Source organism: Ahaetulla prasina, chromosome 4 (genome assembly GCF_028640845.1).
Source record: "Ahaetulla prasina isolate Xishuangbanna chromosome 4, ASM2864084v1, whole genome shotgun sequence".
Classification (NCBI taxonomy): domain Eukaryota; kingdom Metazoa; phylum Chordata; class Lepidosauria; order Squamata; family Colubridae; genus Ahaetulla; species Ahaetulla prasina.
In genome coordinates, this window is record NC_080542.1 from 13829079 (window position 1) to 13850602 (window position 21524).

The 21524-nt window shown below is 36.2% G+C and overlaps 1 protein-coding gene across 1 annotated transcript; it reads right to left on the reverse strand.

Annotated features, from left to right (window-relative positions):
- Positions 1 to 322: 322 nt before the first annotated feature.
- Positions 323 to 21214, reverse strand: LOC131197586 (vomeronasal type-2 receptor 26-like). The gene is made up of 4 exons (XM_058181827.1): positions 20414 to 21214; positions 14331 to 14558; positions 12847 to 12973; positions 323 to 1218 (listed from the first exon to the last, which is right to left on the reverse strand). Exons 1-4 carry the CDS (start codon positions 21212 to 21214, stop codon positions 323 to 325), a joined length of 2052 nt encoding a protein of 683 aa, XP_058037810.1.
- Positions 21215 to 21524: the final 310 nt, after the last annotated feature.

The following is a 21524-nucleotide window of genomic DNA, read 5'->3' on the forward strand; positions in this document are numbered from 1 at the left end:
AGGCTTGGGCAGAGAGTTGGACTAGATGACCTACAACATCCCTTCCAATTCTGTCAAAAAAGCTATTGCCTACTATTCTGATTTGGGCTGAGGATCATTATCTAACAATCAACAGTTATCTAACAATTAAAAAGTGATTAGGGGACTTTTTTTAGATTGTGAAGTGAACTTCTCAGAATTATTGCTTTGTATATCCTATTGATGTACCAATGGAAGCAAAAAACCAAACTTCAAAGGGGGCAGGAGGGGCGGGGCGGAGAAACCTATATGTTGAAAGCAACTAATTAGATTTCCTTCAAAGGGTATGGTGTTAAAATCGGTTTCATTTTTTCATTAGTTGCTCCTTCTTATTCAGATTAGGTCTCAGAACAATGATATAGCATTTGGGGGAAAATATGCACCCCAGTAATCCAACTGCTGAAGCCAAAATGGAGAAGATCTCCACAGCCACCATGTATTTTCCCTTGGTACTCAAATAAGTGGGAACAAATGACACCCAGACACTGCAAAAGACCAACATGCTGAAGGTGATAAATTTGGCTTCATTAAAGCTGTCGGGCAAATTCCTGGCTAGGAAGGCCACAGTGAAACTGACAGCAGTCAAGAACCCCAGGAAGCCAAGCACTGTATAAAACATAGTGGTTGAACCTTCATTACATTCTAGAACAATTTCTTCAGTCATTGAGTGGATGTCAGAATCTGGGAAGGGAGGAGAAATTGTGAGCCACACCACACAAATGCAGAATTGTGTCAAGGAGCAAGATAGGACAATAGAGATAGCCAGCCCTTTTCCCACCCATTTTCTCATTTTGGATCCAGGCTTGGTAGCCATGAAAGCAAGGACCACTATGATTGTTTTCCCCAATATACAAGAAAGAGCTACAGAGAAGATGACTCCAAAAGCAGTTTGTCTCAAGATACATTTCACTTGAGCAGGTTGCCCAATGAAGAGCAAACTGCAAAGGAAAGAGAGCAGGAGAGCAGCAAGAAGGCTGTAAGTGAGGTTCCTATTATTGGCTTTCACAATAGGTGTGTCCTGATGTTGAATGAATATCCCGAGCACCACAGCTGAGATGACAGAAAAGGAGACTGCAATCACCGCCAAAGAAATCCCCAAAGGTTCTTGATAACTTAAAAAAATTATACGTTTTGGAAGGCAACTATCCTTATCCTTGTTTGGATATTGATCCTCTGGACAAGGGAAACAGTCATCCAAGTCTGAAAAAGAAACAATTCATAGAAACATAATGTCATCATTTCATTTTCAGTATTCTCCAATTTTACAGAATTCTGTAGACGTAACGAGATCCCAGTTTTATTACTGGAATGACCTTTATATGGTGCTGCCCTTGAAGACCATTTCAAAAGCATAACTGATCTGCAATGCATTGGACATGCACTAAACTTACATAGTTCTTTTACTCTGCCTGAGCTATACTGGCTCCTAGAAAATTCAATTTTCTGATTATCACCAGTAAATCCCTGGATGTCGTTGGGCCAAATTATAGGCGAGACCACCTTTCTTTAATGGTATCTTTCTTTCTCAATAAGTCTGACATGTAGGCATATTCTAGATATTTTATGTTAAATGTTGCCATCGGGCAGTTCAGGGTTTTATCTTGTCTATAGGATCCAGCCTTTTCCAATACTTTTCCATCTGAATTATTTGGGTTCCCTATCCTTTTATCCTAGCTGCAGGATTGTTGTTCATATAAAGAATTAGGCTAGAATAGGGGTTGACTCAGGAGCCTGCTTTGTCTGGTACCTGGTGGCAAGGGTGTATTATTATTAGTAGTATTACTATTAGTAGTATTAGTATTTGTGTCTGTAAATATTGTGGTAAGTCACCTAGGTTTATTATATGACAACCATTTACAGAATGGTTTTTAATAATCTTTTTGTATGATACCTACATACATATATTGTTGTGACAAAATAAATAAATAAATAAATAGAATAGAATAGAATAGAATAGAATAGAATAGAATAGAATAGAATAGAATAGAATAGAATAGAATAGAATAGAATAGAATAGAATTTTGTATTGGTCAAGGGTGATTGGATACACAAGGAATTTGTCTTGGTGCATATGCTCTCAGTGTACATAAAAGAAAAGATACCTACATCAAGGTACAACATGTACAACACTTAATGATAGTCATGAGGTAGAAATTTAACAGTTAATGATACAACACTTAATGATAGTCATAGGCTACAATTAAGCAATCAGGAAACAATTAATTACAGTATAAATCATAAGGATATAAGCAACAAAGTTACAGTCATGTGGAAGAAAATGAGTGATGGGAACGATGGGAAGATTAATAGTAGTACAGATTTAGTAAATAGTTTGACAGTGTTGAGGGAATTATTTGTTTAGCAGAGTGATGGCATATACATTCCAGAATCAATCAATCAATCAATCAATCAACAAATCATTTGGATAGAATAGGAAGTAAAAACAAGTAAAAACTATGGAAAAAATTACCAATGCAAAATTACCTCTCATGAACTTAACTCACCCATTTCTATTACTCAGCATGAGCTGTACTGGCACCTTGTTGTTTACTCTATGCAATTAAAATTTCTGGTTATCACCATTAAATCCCTGAATGTCACTGGGCCAAATTATAGGTGAGATCAGCTTTCTTCAGTGGTATCTGTCTTTATCAAAAAGTCCAATAGGTGGGCATGCTACAGATTTTTGTTCTAAGTGTTCAGCATCGTATGTGGTCTGTAGTGTCCAGCTTTTTCCAATACTTTCCCATATGAATTATGTGAGTTCCCTATCCTTTTATCCTTGTAGGTTTGGAAACCTTATTGTTCCCCTAAAGTATTAGGCTAGAATGCGGGTTGAATCAGGAACATGATTTATCTGGTACCTGGTGGCAGGGGTGATTTGTGTTTCTAAAGATTTTGGTAAGCCACTGAGGTTTATTATATGAGATAGGCAACCATATACATTCTATAATCAATCAATCAATCAATCAATCAATCAATCAATCATTTGGGTGGAATAGAAAGTAAAAACCATGGAAAAATTGCCAATGCAAAATTGCCTTTATTTCCAAAAAGTAATGAGAAAGCTTTCTGGAAAAATACTGTTTATAATTTTTCAAGGAAACATAAGAAGGGATAATTCAAATCTACTGTTGCTTGAGGTTAGAATGAACTAATTGGTTTTAGCTCACTGAAGTATGAAAAAAATTAAATTTAAGAATTTAAATTGTAAAATTCAAGAATACGATAAAGAAATAATGGAATCAGAAATAGAAGAAAAGGAGATATTGGAAGTTATTAATACACTGAAAATAGGTAAGATATCAGGGTTATATGGACTAGGCATAGAATATTATAAAAATTTTAAAGGACTATTGATACCAAAGATGAATATATAAGTATTAAATATATAATATTTAATAAAATAATGGAAGGGGAAAATATTCCAAGTTCCTGGAAGCAATCTTTGATAATACTGATAGCAAAACCAGATAAAGATCATACAAACCCAGAGTCATATAAACTAATATCCCTTATTAATTAGGACACTAAGATTTTTACAGCAAAATTGGCAAATAGTATGAATATATTTATAGAGAATTATATTAAAAATGACCAGTGTGGATTTATAAGAGGGAGACAAATGTTAGATGTAGTAAGAAGGGCATTAAATATAGGTTGCTATATAAAGAATCAAAAATTAAAGGCAGGTTTATTTGTATAGATGTATTTAAGGCATTTAATAGTGTGAAATGGCCTAGATTGAAGATATTAATAGAGAAGTTAGTAGAGAGGTTTTGGGGAAAAAATTAGAAAAGTGGAAAATCAACTATATTCAGAGAATAAAGCAAATATAATTATAAATGGTAGAGTTACAGAGACAATAACCTTAAGCTGGGAAACAAGACAGGGTTGCCCTTTATCCCCAGTTTTATTTGTATTATTGATGGAGGTTTTGGCAAATGCAATTAGGGAAGATTCATTGATTGAAGGAATTGGTGTACATAAAAACACTAAAATAAATTTATTTTCAGATTTATTATTAACATTTCAAATTTCTGTAGTTTTTTTTTAATTTGCATTTATATCCCGCCCTTCTCCGAAGACTCAGGGCGGCTTACACTATGTTAGCAATAGTCTTCATCCTATCTGTATATTTATATACAAAGTCAACTTATTGCCCCCAACAATCTGGGTCCTCATTTTACCTACCTTATAAAGGATGGAAGGCTGAGTCACCCTTGGGCCTGGTGGGACTAGAACCTGCAGTAATTGCAAGCAGCTGTGTTAATAACAGACTGTCTTAACAGTCTGAGCCACCAGAAGCCCACCAGAGTTATTATAAAGAGTATATATTTATACCTGAATGAATTTGGGAAATATAGTGGATTACAAATAAAGTGGGAAAAATCAGTATTGATGTTATATAACCATAGTATAGAAGAAATGGAGGAAAATATAAATTAAAAGTAGTAGATAGTATTAAATATTGACATATTGGTATTGACATCCCAAAAAATATTCAAGAGTTAAAGAAAATAAATTATGAAATTTCTTATTAAAGAAAGATATAAAAAATAAAATAGATAAATATGAGAAAGTAAAATTATCATGGTTTGGAAGAATTGCAATGATAAAAATGCCAAAAATTTAATTGGGATCATCCAAAACAAAAAATAAATTTTTGGATCAAGAATTAAAGCAAATACAGAGATTGTTGGGGGTGTATTGGAGGTAAGAAAGCAAGAATAAGTAAAGCATTATGGTATGAATCATTAAAAGAGGTTGGGCTGGGTCCTCCAAATGTTAGAAATTATTGGGCAATTAATCAATTAAGGGTGGTCCCAGATATTATAGCATTAACTAGAGATTTAATATAGAAATTTAATATATATAATAAAGGGATATAGAGTTGAAAGAATTAAGGAAATAGGTAACCCTATAGAAACATATTGGTTTAAAAAGGATATTTAAAAAATTGCTAAGAGGATTCAAAATCCCTTTTTAAAAGTTTTTGATAGAACTATGGAATAAATGGAGATACTGATTAATGCCACAAATTTCTCCTTTAACACCAGTGGTGGAAATTGAGAAATTCCCTAAGATTGAATTGAAAGAATGGATTAGTAAATTAAAAGAAAATCAGATATATAAAGGGGAAGAATGGAAGAACAAGATAAAGAATATAACACAACTAAATAACATTTTATCAGATATTAAATTGAATTGGTTGAAATTAATACAATTAGAGAAATGGATAAAAATGGAAGAAAGATTTGAGGCAAAAGATAGTTAACAAAATTTGAAATGAATATAAAAGAATGTGAGGTGAATGAAGAATATATAGGTAAGGGAAGAATTGGGAAAATATATAGAATATTAACTAAATTAGAAGATCAGACAAAAGGTTTAAATTCCGTACTGAATTTGGCAATCAGATTTAGGAGAAATAAATGATAATGATTGGAAAAATATTTGGAACAGAAGAGAATATAAGAATATGTCAGTTAGAGTTAAGGAAAATGGCTATAAAGTGATACGGAGGTGCTATCTAACTATGTAAATTAAATCAAATAGATGTTAAATATACAAATATTTGTTGGAGGTGTGAGAAAGAGCTTGGAACATATAAAAGTATGTGGTGGGATTTTGAAAGTGCACAAAAATAGGGGACATGGTGTTTAGAGAAATTAGAGCACTTTAAATTTAGATATGTCAACAAGGATTGCATTACTGTTGCTGGTGGAAAAAAAAGGATTTAAATGAAACAAAAAAGAATTGATTGTAAAGTTGATAATGGCAGCTAGATTAGTGATGGCTAAATGTTGGGGACAAAACTGAAATATTCAAAGAAGTGAGTGGTATAATGAAATTTGGAGTATGGCAACAAATGATAAATTAACAACAGAAATTAAATTTTAAAAAGGAATGATTAAAGTAACAATTAAAATGAAATATGGGGGGATTTTATAAAATCAGTTTTGGTGGAAGGCAAAGGGAATAAACCAGGGGTGAAATCTACTTACCCCTCTTACCAGCTCGGAAGTGTGTGCGCGCGTCACATATGTGTGCAGACTTTCTGCACATGCGCAAAACTTTCTACACATGCGCAAAACCTTCTGTGCATGCACAGAAGGTAAAAAGACATTACGTCCTGGTTAAACCCAGTAATGAAGTAATGACACCCGAGCAGGTGTCCGGAACTTCGCTCCGCCATTGCTACTGGATCGCTGAGCTACCAGCCACGATTGCTACCGGATTGTGCAATCCGGTCCAATCCGGGAACATTTCACCCCGGGAATAAACCTACTCAAGAATATATGTTGTTTTGGGCTTCCGTTGGCACCACCTTCTTCGCTGAGCTCCTAATTAAGGAGCTCCATACTGAACTTCGTAAAAGCCAGGAAAACGCCGGCTTTAATCTCTTTCTCTGGATGAAAAAGAAAGATAAGAGCTGCGGGGGTGTGGTAGACCTCCCCAGGGGCTTTTTAATTAAGCAGAGCCCTGTGGGTCGAGGGTCCCATAAATATTCCTGCCAAACTCCGACTTCAGTGCGTGCCTGCAAAAGCAGGAAAAGAAGAAAGTGTCCATCTCTGCTAATTTTCTTATCTTTATGGATTCCTAAATGCAGACGGAATGAGTGCGAGCGAACAATTACTGGATTACAAGTATTTTTAATTTCCTGACTTCTACCCTTTTAAAAAGAGAAACTTTTTTTTCTTTGTTTCAACTGACTCTTTAAGATGGCGCCTGAAAGGGAGTGAAAGTGACGAATGGAATTCTAAACAGACTGTGTAACTAAGAAGCTAAGAAATGTTATGTGTGGATTTTAATGAAGTGAAGTGAGCTCTCCTATACTTAAAGGGGAAAAGAGAAGTTTCTAGACTTATATTTTGTGAATTTTAAAAACTGAAATGGCTACTAAACCACCTAAGACTGGGGGTAGAAGGGGTTCTGAACCAGCTTTGAAGATTTGATTAAAGAGCAAGGGAAAGTGTTTGAAGAAAGGTTTAAGGAGATGATGGACAATAATGAGAAAATAAGAGAAGAAATAAAAGGTTTGGCAAAAAGACTGGAGGTGATGGAGGAGGAGGTGCAAGAAATTGCTCAGTCAAATCAGCAAATAGAAAATAGAATGGGGGGAATGCAAATTAAACTGGACAAAAATGAAGATCAAGTGGTGGTGATGCAGTATAGAATGATGGAAGGAGCTCTGAGAATTAGGGGCTTGAATGAGGAGAAAGGGGAAGATTTAAAAAAAAATTATCAGAAGCTCTGGCTGAATTTATTGAACTTGATCCACAAGAGGTTGCTTATCAAATTGACAAAATTTATAGAGTTAATTCCTGGATTGCTAGGCAGAAGAAACTTCCTAGAGACATTGTGGTTTATTTTTTGAAAAGAACAGTGAGAAATCAAATTTTGCAAGTTGCATTTCAGAAAAACTTGAAAATAGGAGAACAGGAGCTGAAGGTTTTGAAAGAGATTCCTCCCAAGATGTTAAGGGATAGAAAGGACTTTACATTTTTTACACAAGAACTTAAGAAATACCAGATTCAATTTAGATGGGAGGTTCCAGTTGGTTTGACAGTGTATTATCAAGGAAGGAGATATCGCATTGATACAGTGCTTAAGGCCAAAGATTTTCTTTCCACTGTGCTGAAATTAATAGAAAAAAGAATTCAAGAGACTCAAATGGGTGTGGAAGCTGAGGTGACTCCAGTGATGTTACCATCTGAGGAAAAACCACAAGAACAAAGATTGACGAGGGGAGCCCTTAAGCGTAAAGAAAAGGAGCAACAAACTCAAAGTAAAGTTCAGGATTCTGCTACAGAAGCGGTGGGAGGAGCACGGCCGAAGATACGGGAGGACGATCTTCAGCTGATCGCTCAAAAGCTTCAGCAGGCCAGTGATGGCAAATAAAATCTTGACCTGGAATGTCAATGGTTTGAATTCAGCTCAGAAGAGAAGAAAAATATTTCATTATTTGAAACAATCTAGAAATGATGTAATTTGCTTACATATTAAACTATCAGATCAAAAGTACTTAATAAACTCAAAGTTAGGTAAACATTTTGTTGCTTCAGCTTTGGAGAAAAAACATGGCATAGTGGTTTATTTGAGAAAAGATATACCAGCCAAGTTAATAGAGGCAGATATTCACGGAAGATATATTGCTATTGAACTTACAATAGAAACAAAAAAGACCCTTTTGTTTGGTATATATGCACCCAATCAGCAACAAGAAAAATTTGTTGTATGATAAATTGATTCTATGGGATTATAAATTGTGTATTATATTGGGAGATTGGAATGGAGTAATAGATACACGAAAGGACAAGAGAACTTTTTCTAAGAAGATACCTGCACATGCAAAGCTGCCTAAATCCTTTTTTGATATTATAGAAGATTTTGAGTTGAGAGATGTATGGAGACTGCGGAATTTGGAGGAAAGAGACTATACTTTTTTCTCTGATAGGCATCAATCTTTTTCACGGATTGATTTTATTTTAATTTCTAATGATTTGCTTTTTAAGGTGAAGAAAACTAAGATATTTCCAAGATGTTTGTCTGATCATAGTCCTGTTTGGATGGAATTGCAATATGGAAAAGAAGGTAGAAGAACTTGGAGATTAAATGAAAATTTGTTTAGATATCAGGATAATGTAAATCAATGTAAAAAGCAGATGAAAGAATTTTTTGATTATAATTTGAATAACGAAACATCGATAGAAATGGTTTGGGACGCTAGTAAAGCTTTTATGAGAGGTGTATTAATATATATTAATAATAGACAGAGAAATAAGCAACAAAGACAGCGTAGGTATTTAGAAGAGGAAATTTATAAGAAACAACAATTATTAATACATAACCCGCATGATCAAAAACTTAAAGATGCAATAAAGTTATTACAGAATCAATTTAATATGATAATAGCTGATCAGGTGGCAACAAATATACAATATGCCAAACATAATACTTTTTGTAATGCAAATAGACCTGGTAGATGGTTAGCATATACTTTAAGGAAAAGACAAAAACAACGTACTATAGAAAAAATAGAATATAAAGGTAAAGAGAGATAAAATTAAAAAAGCTTTTTTAGAATATTATACAAATTTATATCTTAAAGATAATATATTGAACAGGGATATTGATAATTATTTGAAGGAATATAAGGTTAAAAATTTAACTTTAGAACAATCGGATGAACTGAATCAGCCTATAACTTCTGAAGAAATTATTTTGGTAATTAAACAATTAAAAATGGGGAAAACTCCTGGTACGGATGGGCTTACAGTTAGTTATTATAGGAATTTACAGGATGAGATGTTAGGTCCACTTAAGGAATTATTTAATCAGATACAAATAGGAGGGGGAATTCCCCCCTCATGGAGAACCTCTTTTATTTCATTGATACCAAAAGAGGAACAGGATTGTTCTAAACCTGGGAATTATAGGCCAATCTCGCTTTTAAATAATGATTATAAGATTTTTGTTAAAATAATAGCTAATAGATTAATGTTGATTTTGCAGCAAAGAATTCATAATGATCAATCTGGATTTATAAAAGGGAGACAGATGAGGAATAATGTTAGGTAGATTGTTAATTTACTGGAGTATTTAGAAAAGAAAAATTTTATTCCAGCAGTATTTATTTTTCTTGATGCAGAGAAAGCTTTTGATCGATTGCATTGGGATTTTTTATTTAAATTAATAGAAAAGATGCAATTTGGAGATGGTTTTACAAGAATAATTAGGGCAATTTATGGAGAGCAAAGAGCACAGATTATAATTAATGGTAGTTTAACAGAACCTTTTAAGATTGCGAAAGGAACAAGACAGGGATGTCCTTTATCACCATTATTGTTTATTCTAACTCTAGAACCATTATTGGATAAAATACGAGAAGTAAAGGAGATAGAGGGAATTAAAGTTAGACAACATGAATATAAGCTGAGAGCTTTTGCAGATGACCTGGTGATTACTTTAACAAACCCTATAAACTCTAGTAAATCTTTGTTGCAAATAATTGATCAATATGGGAAGGTTTCAGGGTTTAAGGTAAACCAGAAAAAGACAAAAGTGATAATAAAAAATATGGCCAGACAACAGAAAGAAAAATTAGAGGAAATAACAGGATTTGAAATTGTAAAGAAGGTTAAATATTTAGGGGTCTATATTACATCGTCAAAAGTGAAATTGTATAAGAATAACTATGAGGTTTTATGGCAAAAAGTTCAGAAGGAGTTGATTGTTTGGAAAAAATTGCAATTATCCTTGCTGGGGAGAATAGCTGCTATTAAAATGAATGTTTTACCTAGATTTTTATTCCTCTTTCAGATGATACCAATGATTAAGAGAGATAAGAATCTTGAGGAATGGCAGAAGGGAATTAATAAATTTATATGGGAAGGTAAAAAAGCTAGGGTTAAAATGAAAATAATTCAAGATTCCCGGGAAAGGGGAGGTTTAAAAATGCCTAATTTTAAATTATACTATGAAGCAGCTGCTCTCTCTGTAATAAGTGATTGGTTTAATTTAACGGAGGAAAGAATTTTGAATATAGAAGGTTATGATTTGCTATATGGATGGCATGCATATTTAATTTATGACAAAAAAGTGGATAAGGCCTTTAAAAATCATGTGTTAAGAACTGCTCTTCTGCGTGTTTGGAAAAAATACTCTTACAAACTAAATTATAAGGTTCCTATATGGGCAAGTCCTAGACATACAATAGAGAATATAAATATAGAACAGAATCAGGAAATGATTACATATAAAGATCTACAGTTAGTCCAGAACGCGGCTGCGCGGGTAATAGATGGAGCCCCTCGTGGCTCCCGTATAACACCTATCCTGCGCGGTCTGCACTGGCTACCTGTGGCTTTCCGGGTGCGCTTCAAGGTTTTGGTGACCACCTTTAAAGCGCTCCATGGCATAGGGCCGGGTTATCTACGGGACCGCCTACTGCGACCAGATACCTCTCACCGACCCGTGCGCTCTCACAGAGAGGGACTCCTCAGGGTGCCGTCAGCTAGGCAGTGTCGTCTGGCGACGCCCAGGGGAAGGGCCTTCTCTGTGGGGGCTCCCGCCCTCTGGAACGAACTCCCCCCAGGACTCCGTCAACTTCCGGACCTTCGAACCTTCCGTCGCGAGCTCAAGACACATTTATTCATCTGTGCAGGACTGGCTTAGTTTTTTTTTTTAGATTTTAAATTTAGAGGGGTTTTTAAATTGATTTTAATATCTATATTTTTACTTTTAATTAATTGGGCAGTAGAATAAGTTTTTTAATGATTGTTTTAATTTGTATATTGATGTTTTTATATGCCTGTGAACCGCCCTGAGTCCTTTGGGAGATAGGGCGGTATATAAATTCAAACAATAAATAAATAAATAAATAAATAAATATCTTTTGTATACTGAAAGAGGTAATTTGCAATTAAAATCTTTGCACATACTAAAAGAAGAAGGGAAAAATTATACTTGGTTTCAATATGAGCAACTACGTGCTAGATGGAAGGAAGATCAGAAAATTGGTATAGAGCAGAATGAAGGAAATTTGGTAAAGCAAATTAGAAATCAGTCTCAGGAGCATATAAAGAGATTGTATAATGTGTTACTTGAAATAGATTCTGAAAGGGACTTGGTAAAGGACTGTATGATAAAGTGGGCACAAAATTTTCAGGAGCCAATATTATTGGAAACTTGGGAAAAAATTTGGGTTAGAAATGTTAAATTCACACAGGCACAGAATCTGAGGGAAAATTTTTATAAAATGTTTTATAGATGGCACTTAGATCCTAAGAAATTATCGTGTATGTACCCAGATATGCAAGCAAAATGTTGGAGATGTAATTGTGATGATGCTACATATTTTCATATTTGGTGGACTTGTAAGGATATAAAGGCCTTTTGGATAAAAATTTGGTGGATCTTACAAAATGTTTTGAAAAAGAAGATAAAGTTCCTGCCGCAATTTTTTTTGTTGGGAATTATTACGGATTGTACAGTAATTGAGACTAAATTGATTTTAAATCTAATAACTGCAGCAAGATTACTAATAGGACAATATTGGAAGAAAAAAGAAGTACCTACAATAGAAGAATGGATATTGAAAGTTGCCAATTTGGCTGAGATGGCGAAGATATCAGCCTTTTTGAAAGACAATACGCAAGAAAGATACTTAAAGAATGGAAAAAATGGATTGACTATATTCAACCTAGATATCAGACTAAGAGTTATCAGACGGTTTTTGAATGATTATGATGTATTATTTTTGATTGTTTTCGGGGGAAGTTAGGAATTGATGATTGTAGGGGTATAATTAAGTTGGGACGAAAAAATTTTAGCATATGTTTGTTTTATTTTTAACTATACCTTGTGCTTGTTCAGGGAAGTCGGGGAGGGGTTGTGAAGGAGGGGGAGGGGGGGAGAAAGGGGGAAAAAATTTTCTGTAAAACTTTTTGAATTAAAAAAAAAAAGAATATATGTTGTTTTGGAGGGGATAAGGGCACAATTGGCACATATTGTATATCTTTTAGTTCTTATAGGAGAAGAATATAAGGGGGAAAATGGTCTACGGTGTGTGTGGGGGGGTGCACCGTAATATTTGTATTTTTTCTTTTTCTTTTTTTATATTTAGCGTTACAGGTATTATATTTGTATTATTTGTATTCAAAATAAAACATTTTTTTTAAAAAAATCAAATGTTTCAATTTAAATGTCAAGCTCAATATTTTCAATCACCATAATATTTATTAAAGATATTCATTTATTAAAAATAAACCCCCATTTATATTTATTATATCATTGATAGATTTAATATAATCCTTTGCTTACCCAATTGGTCAGCTATCTTCCCTTCTGGACATATTTTGCAGTCATAGCAGCAAGATAATTTTCCTTCCACTTTCATTTTGCTATGGCCAAGAGGACACATCTTGTTACAGACGGAAAGAGGTAATGCCTGCTCATAAATAAAACCAGAATTCACAGAAAGAATGTATTCTTGATGGATTGTTCTTTTCATCAATTACAGATATGCAAACTCTTCATATATAATCCAAAAAAATCCAAAAAATGTGGAATGTGCTCCACACAGCACATTTTCACCAAAAACACACCCATTCTTGGCCCAGAATGCTTCTGGGGGCAAGGAAGGCCAAAAATGTGAAGTGCGGAGGGCTTAGGAGCCCAAAAATGGGTCCATTTTTTGGGTGAATATGGGCCATGTGGACCACTGCAGAGTGCTTCTGGGGGCCAGGGAGGGTGAAAACACGATGCACGGAGGGTTAGAAAAGCCAAAAATGCCCATATTTGGTCTGTAAGCCGTACCTAAATTTTCAACACATTTAGGGGGGGAAAAGGTGTGTCTTATACTCCAAAAAATATGGTATGTAGATATTATATTTTCTCTAATCAAAGAATTTGATCAACCATCCCTTATTTCAGAAGAGGTTATTAAAAAGTTAATTCTAAAGTGTTGGAATCATGAAATTTGTATTTTTTTAAAAAAACAACAACTATTCTGTTTTAATAAATTTTATTCATCTTAAAGTACATACACCTCTAAAGAACTTTGCAAATGTAATTAGAAAGACATCCTGTGTACTAAGATAGCTTAGAATTGGAACTACAGAAATATTTTGGATATACAAATCTTAAGCTACCTCTTTGATCCCAGTAAAGGAGAACATTTGTAGCTCTGGATTGAAATGAGGGGGTGCTTGATGCTCTCTGAACTTGGCACCACAATGATGATGTTATCTAGTTTGGGTAACGAAATGTCAGCAAGAAAGCAAACAAACTCAAGAACACCTCGAGGACACCCCCTCCCACACACACACACACCTCTTAGACTTTAGAAATTTGTCTTCAGATCACATTCAAAAGAAAAAAAAAACTACCCCTCCCTCCTTTTGGCATTCCAAAGGGCCGGAAGACCTCATTCGTTCTGCCAAGTGGCTTGGCCCTTCGAAGTGGATGTATCATTCTGGGGGTGGTTAAAGGACTAAGATCGAACAGTGGTCATACATATCTTTTCTCAGTGTCATTGTAACTTCAATGAATAACATATGGACTGCTAAATGCTTGCTGACTCCAAATGTTGCTTTGATTGTGATTGTTTAATCATTTATTCCACAGCTATAAAACTTGTGGGAGTCCCGTTGCCGCCAAGTGATGTATTGTGACATTTCCCCCCTTTGTGGAGCTGGACTGAGCGTGGCCTGCATGTGACACATCTGGCCTGAGGGCTGCCAGTTTGACACCCCTGATTTAGTCCGTGGCTAATAATTTCAGGAAAAAGGAAAAATGAGACATACCTGGTTAAATATGAGAGGCCAAGAGGCTTCCTTGTCAGAAATGGTGAGTAGCTTGTCTGGGGGAGCCATGGGTTCGATCTTTCCAATTTGGACTTTCAGAAAGGACTTATTTGGAAATGTGACCCAATTTAAAATATCAAGTCCAGTTTCTAATTCCCCATTGCGGCAAAAAGAAATCCGTTCTCCAGCACTGTTGTTAAAGGAGATTTGTTGCAAAAAAAGGTGGAGCTAAAGGAAGACAACAAAAAAAAAGAGGATAGAAACAGGAAAGTTATCCGAAATCTTTGAAGGGGATGAGAAAATTTCAATTTGTTTCTTTCAATTTGACCTAGGCTTAAAGATAAGTAAGCTCTTCCATTTTGCCTTGATCAAACTATTTCAAACTAGTAAAAATAGTTTTTTTATTTTATTTTATTTATTTATTTATTTTGTCACAACAATATATGTAGGTATCATACAAAAAGATTATATAGTATATAAACACTCATATATTTACTCATGAGTAAATATAAGGAGGTATAAGCATATATATATATATAGGAAGAAGAAAAGAAAAACAATAGGACAGGAACGGTAGGCACGTTTGTGTGCTTACGCATGCCCCTTATGGTCCTCTTAGGAATGGGGTGAGGTCAATAGTAGAAAGTTTTTGGTTAAAGCTTTTAGGATTATGAGAAGAGACCACAGAGTCAGGTAAAGTATTCCAAGCACTGATGATTCTGTTACAGAAGTCATATTTTCTGCAATCTAGATTAAAGTGGTTGACATTAAGTTTAAATCTATTGGTTGCTCTAGTATTATTGCAATTAAAGCTGAAGTAGTCTTTAACAGGAAGGACATTACAATAGATGATTCTATGAGTTAAACTTAGGTCTTGTCAAAGGCGACGGAGTTCCAAGTTTTCTAAGCCTAGGATTTCAAGTCTGGTGGGATAAGATATTTTATGGAGGAATGGAGAACTCTTCTTGTAAAATATTTCTGGACACGTTCAATTGTATTGATGTCAGAGATGTGGTGAGGGTTCCAAACAGGCGAGCTGTATTCTAGAATTGGTCTAGCAAATGTTTTATATGATCTGGTTAGTAGTGTGGTGTTTTTAGAAAAGAAGCTACGCAAGATTAGGTTTATAACTCTTAGAGCTTTTTTTGCTATGTAGTTGCAGTGGGCTTTGGCACTTAGATCATTTGACATGAAAACTCCAAGGTCTTTAACGGGATGGGGGTCATCTGTAAAGTAATGTCCCTCTAGTGTGTACTTAGTGTTTGGGTTCTTTTTTCCTATATGTAAGACTGAGCTTTTGCTGGTTGAGATTTGGAGTTGCCAAGTTTTAGACCAAGTGGTTAGATGATCAAGGTGTTTTTGAATGATAGATGTATTGTCTGTGGTGTTAAATAGTTTGACATTGTCAGCAAAGAGAACACAATTACTTGAGATATGGTCACAAAGATCATTAATGTATAGTATGAAGAGTGTTGGTCCAAGGACGCTGCCTTGAGGAACGCCACTCTTGACAGGAACAGGATTTGATAAAGCATTGCCAATTTTGACCACTTGTTGTCTGTTAGACAGAAAAGCAGATATCCATTTGTGAAGGGGTCCTGAGATGCCATAGGATATTAGTTTTAGGAGAAGTTTATTGTGTACTACTGAGTCAAAAGCTTTGCAGAAGTCTATGTAAATTGCATCTATTGTTTTGCCTTGATCAAGATTTGTAGTCCGTATGTTTTTACAGTGGAGAAGTTGTAAATTACATGATAATTTTTCCCTGAAACCAGATTGTTTATTGGAGAGTAGGTTGTTAGTTTCTAAGTGTGAGGTAATGAGGTATCAAATACATTTTCAACTCTCAGCTGAAAAACTGTCAGATGAAAATTCCAACAGAAAATCAAGAAAGGGACAGATCTAGGAAATCACTTTTCTTTGATTAAGCATTTCAGAAATGGGGAATTCAGTGTTGTACCATATAATAGGCAAGATAGAGAGTGACATGTTAACAGCAGCCAGAATTGTGTTCACACAAAATTGGAAGGGTGTGGAGATCCCCACAGAAGACAAGATAATAACAAAAATTTTAGAATGGGCAGAAATGAATAAACTAACATTTCAAATTAAAGAAAAGAAAAACACTGAATATTTTGAGATATGGAATCTGTTCTATCAATGGTTAAATAAGAGAAACAGGAGTTAGAATCTTGAAGACTACAAGAGAAAGATTAATCTTACTACTAGGGTTGTTTACTGTAACTTATTAATTTTGATTAATTTTGATTAGTAATTTTGATTAGTAATTACAGGGTTGTGCTGAGGATTTCAGCAGGTATCTGTTCGACAAAATCGCTCAGCTTCGGGACGGTTTGGACCAAAATTGGGTAGTTCCGGGCGAGGAGACGGAGGCTAGTCTTGTTGAGACCATCTGGGAGGAGCTTGATCCTTTGGCTCCCAAGGACATGGACAGGTTGCTGGGGCGGCTGAATGCCACCACATGTTTATTGGACCCGTGTCCCTCCTGGCTGGTGCTGGCCACCCGGGAGGTTACACGAGGCTGGCTTCAGGGGATTGTCAACGCTTCTTTGAGGGAGGGTGTTGTTCCCACCGCCTTGAAAGAGGCAGTGGTGAGACCTCTCCTCAAGAAGCCTTCCCTGGACCCAGCTGTTTTGGGCAACTACCGTCCAGTCTCCAACCTTCGCTTCGTGGCGAAGGTTGTTGAGAGTGTGGTGGCACATCAGTTACCCCAGTACCTGGATGAATCTGTCTATCTAGACCCGTTCCAGTCTGGCTTCCAACCCGGATACAGCACGGAGACAGCTTTGGTCGCGTTGGTGGATGACCTCTGGAGGGCCCGGGATAGGGGTTATTCCTCTGCCCTGGTTCTCCTAGATCTCTCAGCGGCTTTTGATACCATCGACCATGGTATCCTGCTGCGACGGTTGGAGGGATTGGGAGTGGGAGGCACCGTGTTTCGTCCTATCTCTCTGACCGATCGCAGATGGTGTTGGCAGGGGGGCAGAGATCGACCTCGAGGCGCCTCCTTTGTGGGGTGCCACAGGGGTCGGTTCTCTTGCCTCTCCTGTTCAACATCTACATGAAGCCGCTGGGTGAGGTCATCAGTGGTTTTGGGGTGAGTTACCAACTGTACGCGGATGACACCCAGCTGTACATTTCCACCCCTGACCACCCCAATGAAGCTGTCGAAGTGCTGTCTCGGTGTTTGGAAGCTGTACGGGTCTGGATGGGGAGAAACAGGCTCAAACTCAACCCCTCCAAGACTGAGTGGCTGAGTGGCTGTGGATGCCGGCATCCCGGTACAGTCAGCTGCAACCGCGGCTGACTGTTGGGGGCGAGTCATTGGCCCCGATGGAGAGGGTGCGCAATCTGGGGGTTCTCCTGGATGGACGGTTGTCTTTTGAAGAACACTTGGCGACCGTCTCCAGGAGAGCTTTTTACCAGGTTCGCCTGGTCCGCCAGTTGCGCCCCTTTCTAGACTGGGATGCCTTATGCACGGTCACTCACGCCCTCGTCACTTCTCGCCTGGACTACTGCAATGCTCTCTACATGGGGCTCCCCTTGAGGTGCACCCGGAGACTACAGTTGGTTCAGAATGCAGCTGCACGGGTGATAGAGGGAGCCACTCGTGGTTCCCATATAACACCGATCCTGCGCAGGCTGCACTGGCTACTTGTGGTTTTCCGAGTGCACTTCAAGGTGTTGGTTACCACCTTTAAAGCGCTCCATGGCATAAGACCGGGATATCTTTGGGACCGCCTTCTGTTACCACATGCCTCCCACCGGCCGGTACGTCCCATAGAGAGGGTCTTCTCAGGGTGCCGTCAGCCAAACAGTGTAGGCTGGCGACCCCCAGGGGGAGAGCCTTCTCTGTGGGTGCACCTACCCTCTGGAACGAGCTTCCCCCAGGACTTCGACAACTTCCTGACCTCCAGACCTTTCGCCGCGAGCTGAAGACATATCTATTCTTTCGAGCAGGACTGGCTTAAATAGGGTTTTTAAATATGGATTTTATTGGGGTTTATTTTTTTATATTTTGTATGGTATTTTAAATTTAGGCTATTTTGAATAAGTTTTTAAAAATGTGTTTTATTGTAATATATTGTATTATTTTATTTGCCTGTTCACCGCCCTGAGTCCTTCGGGAGAAGGGCGGTATAAAAATTTAATAATAATAATAATAATAATAATAATAATAATAATAATAATAATAATAATAATAATAATAATAATAATAATAATAATTATTATTATTATTATTATTATTATTATTATTTAATATCTATTAATGTTATGAGGGGAAAACACTGTTATTATGAAACTACCATTAGAGGATACTATTATTATGACTATGACAAATACTACTCCAAAGAACTGTAATCAGGCAACACACTGTGTATATAGGTTTTGATCATGTTGCTCTTCTTTATCTATATTATTAAAAATAAAACAAGAGGAGAAAAAAGATAGGGAGTGACATGGTGGCCTAGTGGTGAAGACCCTTGCATCCCATTTAGAAGGTTAAGAGTTCAATCGTAAGCAGTGACAAACTAGACGAGTGGTAGTCAACCTGGTCCCTACCACCCACTAGTGGGCGTTCCAGCTTTCATGGTGGTAGGGGTTTTGTCCGATACTGAAGCACTTTCCTTTTTTTTTATTTAATTGACTTTTTTATAAAAAAAATCATAGCATTATTTAAAACATTTTCATCAGGTTTTCATAACATTCCCCATAACAATTTAAATTTAAATTGTTTAATTTAAATTTCTGAAAATATACAGAGGTTGGAGACCTCTGGAGTAGATAACAAGTTTACTCTTAGCGGTGATGGACAAAAACCAGGGAAACTTATTTTGTAATCATTATTTTTGAATGTTCAATTTACCACTTAATGGATATTAGAGACGTTCAAACAGCAAGCTTAATTTGATGCCTCGTGAGTTTTGCCTTCTTGGGATTTAAGAAATCTTAAATAAAGTCTCAAAAATTTACAATTTAAATTTAATTATACAAGCAAATGTCCCATTCAAGGATAACAATGAAGAAGGAAGTGGATGTGGGAAAAAAGAAAATCCTGTATTTTATCATATATGGATAATAAAACAATATTCATTTTTGTGCACATTTTTCCACTGTTATTTATTAGATTTATATGTAATCTTTCTCAAAACATGTCAAGTTACTGCTAACAAAGAGCTGAAAGTGATAAATCAGATTAAATCTTTCAGCATTCTATATCAAAAGGAAAGAAGGCAAAAGGATAAAATAAAACAAAAAAAATACAAAATACTATTTGTATCGCCTGCGCATAACTTTAGTTCACATTACGTAAGTGAAATTAAATGGCGCTATAGTGCGACTGCAAACAAAAGAGCCTCATCCCAGAATAGCTCACGCATCTCCCCCCACACCACCCAGCTGTAACAGACAAGCAGAGCTGGTAGCCGGCACCCCCCCCACCCCAATCCACGATGCGCGAGAGGCATGCACAGACGATACACGGCGCAATACTGTGGAACCGGTGGGCGGTTAGAAAATTTTACTACTAACAGATACAAAAGTGGGCGGTAGGTATAAAAAGGTTGACTAACCCTAAACTAGACAAACTAGAAATATACTTCCTGCAATTCATTGAGAACTTTGTTATTCACTAAAGTAACACTAAGTATAGCTGCCTTTTAAATACGTACCTTTGACACCTTTGAATCTTAGTAACTCAAAAATTAAGCTGGTGAAGAATAATAATGCTATTCAGCAGTAAAGTAGTTTTCATTTTCTACATGTAAAATTGTCAAATATAATGGATTGAATAAGATCCTGTACATACCATTTTAGACATAAAATAAAGTTCACATGTTACATATTTTTGTGTCTTTATCTAAGCCTTAGATTTATATCCCTATTTTTTTTATTTTCTTTCATATGAAAATATCAACTACTTCTATATAGCTTTCAAAACTATCTATAAAGAAATCTAACTGTTAAAACAACACAACACAACACAACAAAACAAAACACAAAACCAGTCTCCTATTCTGGTACTTGATGATTTCCACAAATTTTGTATTAAACAACATTACTTGCCAGGGTGATTGGAGGAAGAGCTTCCATCTCCTCTCATTCATTTTTTGTCTCCCTTTGAGTTTGGCGGAGCCCATGGCCTTCAGAGCATGTGCCACAGCATAGACTGCATTGTAGATGCTGTAACTATGTCCATTCATGGTGGTCTCAAAGACAGAATTAGGAAGAGTCTCCAGGTTCTCTTCTCCAGTGCAGATCCTTTCAGCATTCCCATCTGTAATATCACTGGAGAATGAGCATTCAAATGCATCTTTCCAGAAATCCGTAATCAACCCATCCTCTTTTTCTAAGTTTGGGTTTCTCTTCTGAATAAATTGTTGGAATCCGGTCAGCTGCTTTGAGTGAATTGCAAAAGAAAGTGCACCATGGAGAAAATCAATGGGCAACGGTCTTTGCATTAGAATGGATGTGAATTCCATCTGGGCTGTCATGATCCAAATTTTGGACCTTCTCTCCTTTGGAATATTATCATAATTGAAAAAATAGATCATTAATCTCAAAGGCACCAAGCCTATAATTTCAGCACTTAAGATAACTGCAATGACTGTACTGTCCATGATTACTTTGAATATTTTACCTGCATTTTCTACCCACTCAGCAGCCGCATTACCATATATTATCAGGGGAAGACATTCTATAAAGTCAAAGCAGATTCTTCTCTCTGAAAACATGGAAAGTCTCTTTTGAATGAACCTGTCCCTATCTTCCTCATACATGGAAACTAACCCAACCCAGGTCCATCCAAAATGCAAGAATAAGTGCAGTATTCCTTGAAATTGGTGGTTGTCATCTGGGAACATCCATTTGACAAACATTGCTGTTTCAGTATTCATCAGTGGAGCTGATCCATATGTGATCTAAACGAAGGAAGTCAGAAGAACGTAAGAATGAAGTACTTCTTCCAAAATAAAAACAAAAATTAAAAACCAATGCATGTGGGTTTATTTAATCCGTTCTCTGGGTTTGAGTGGGATTCAAAAATAGGGTGCTTAAAAATTAGGTTTACATGACATCTGCAACATTGCTCATCAAGCAAAAAGAGACAGTCCTTTCAAGATGTTTTTATTCATGGTTTTACTCAAATTTTCATTTCAGTGATCCACTTTTTGA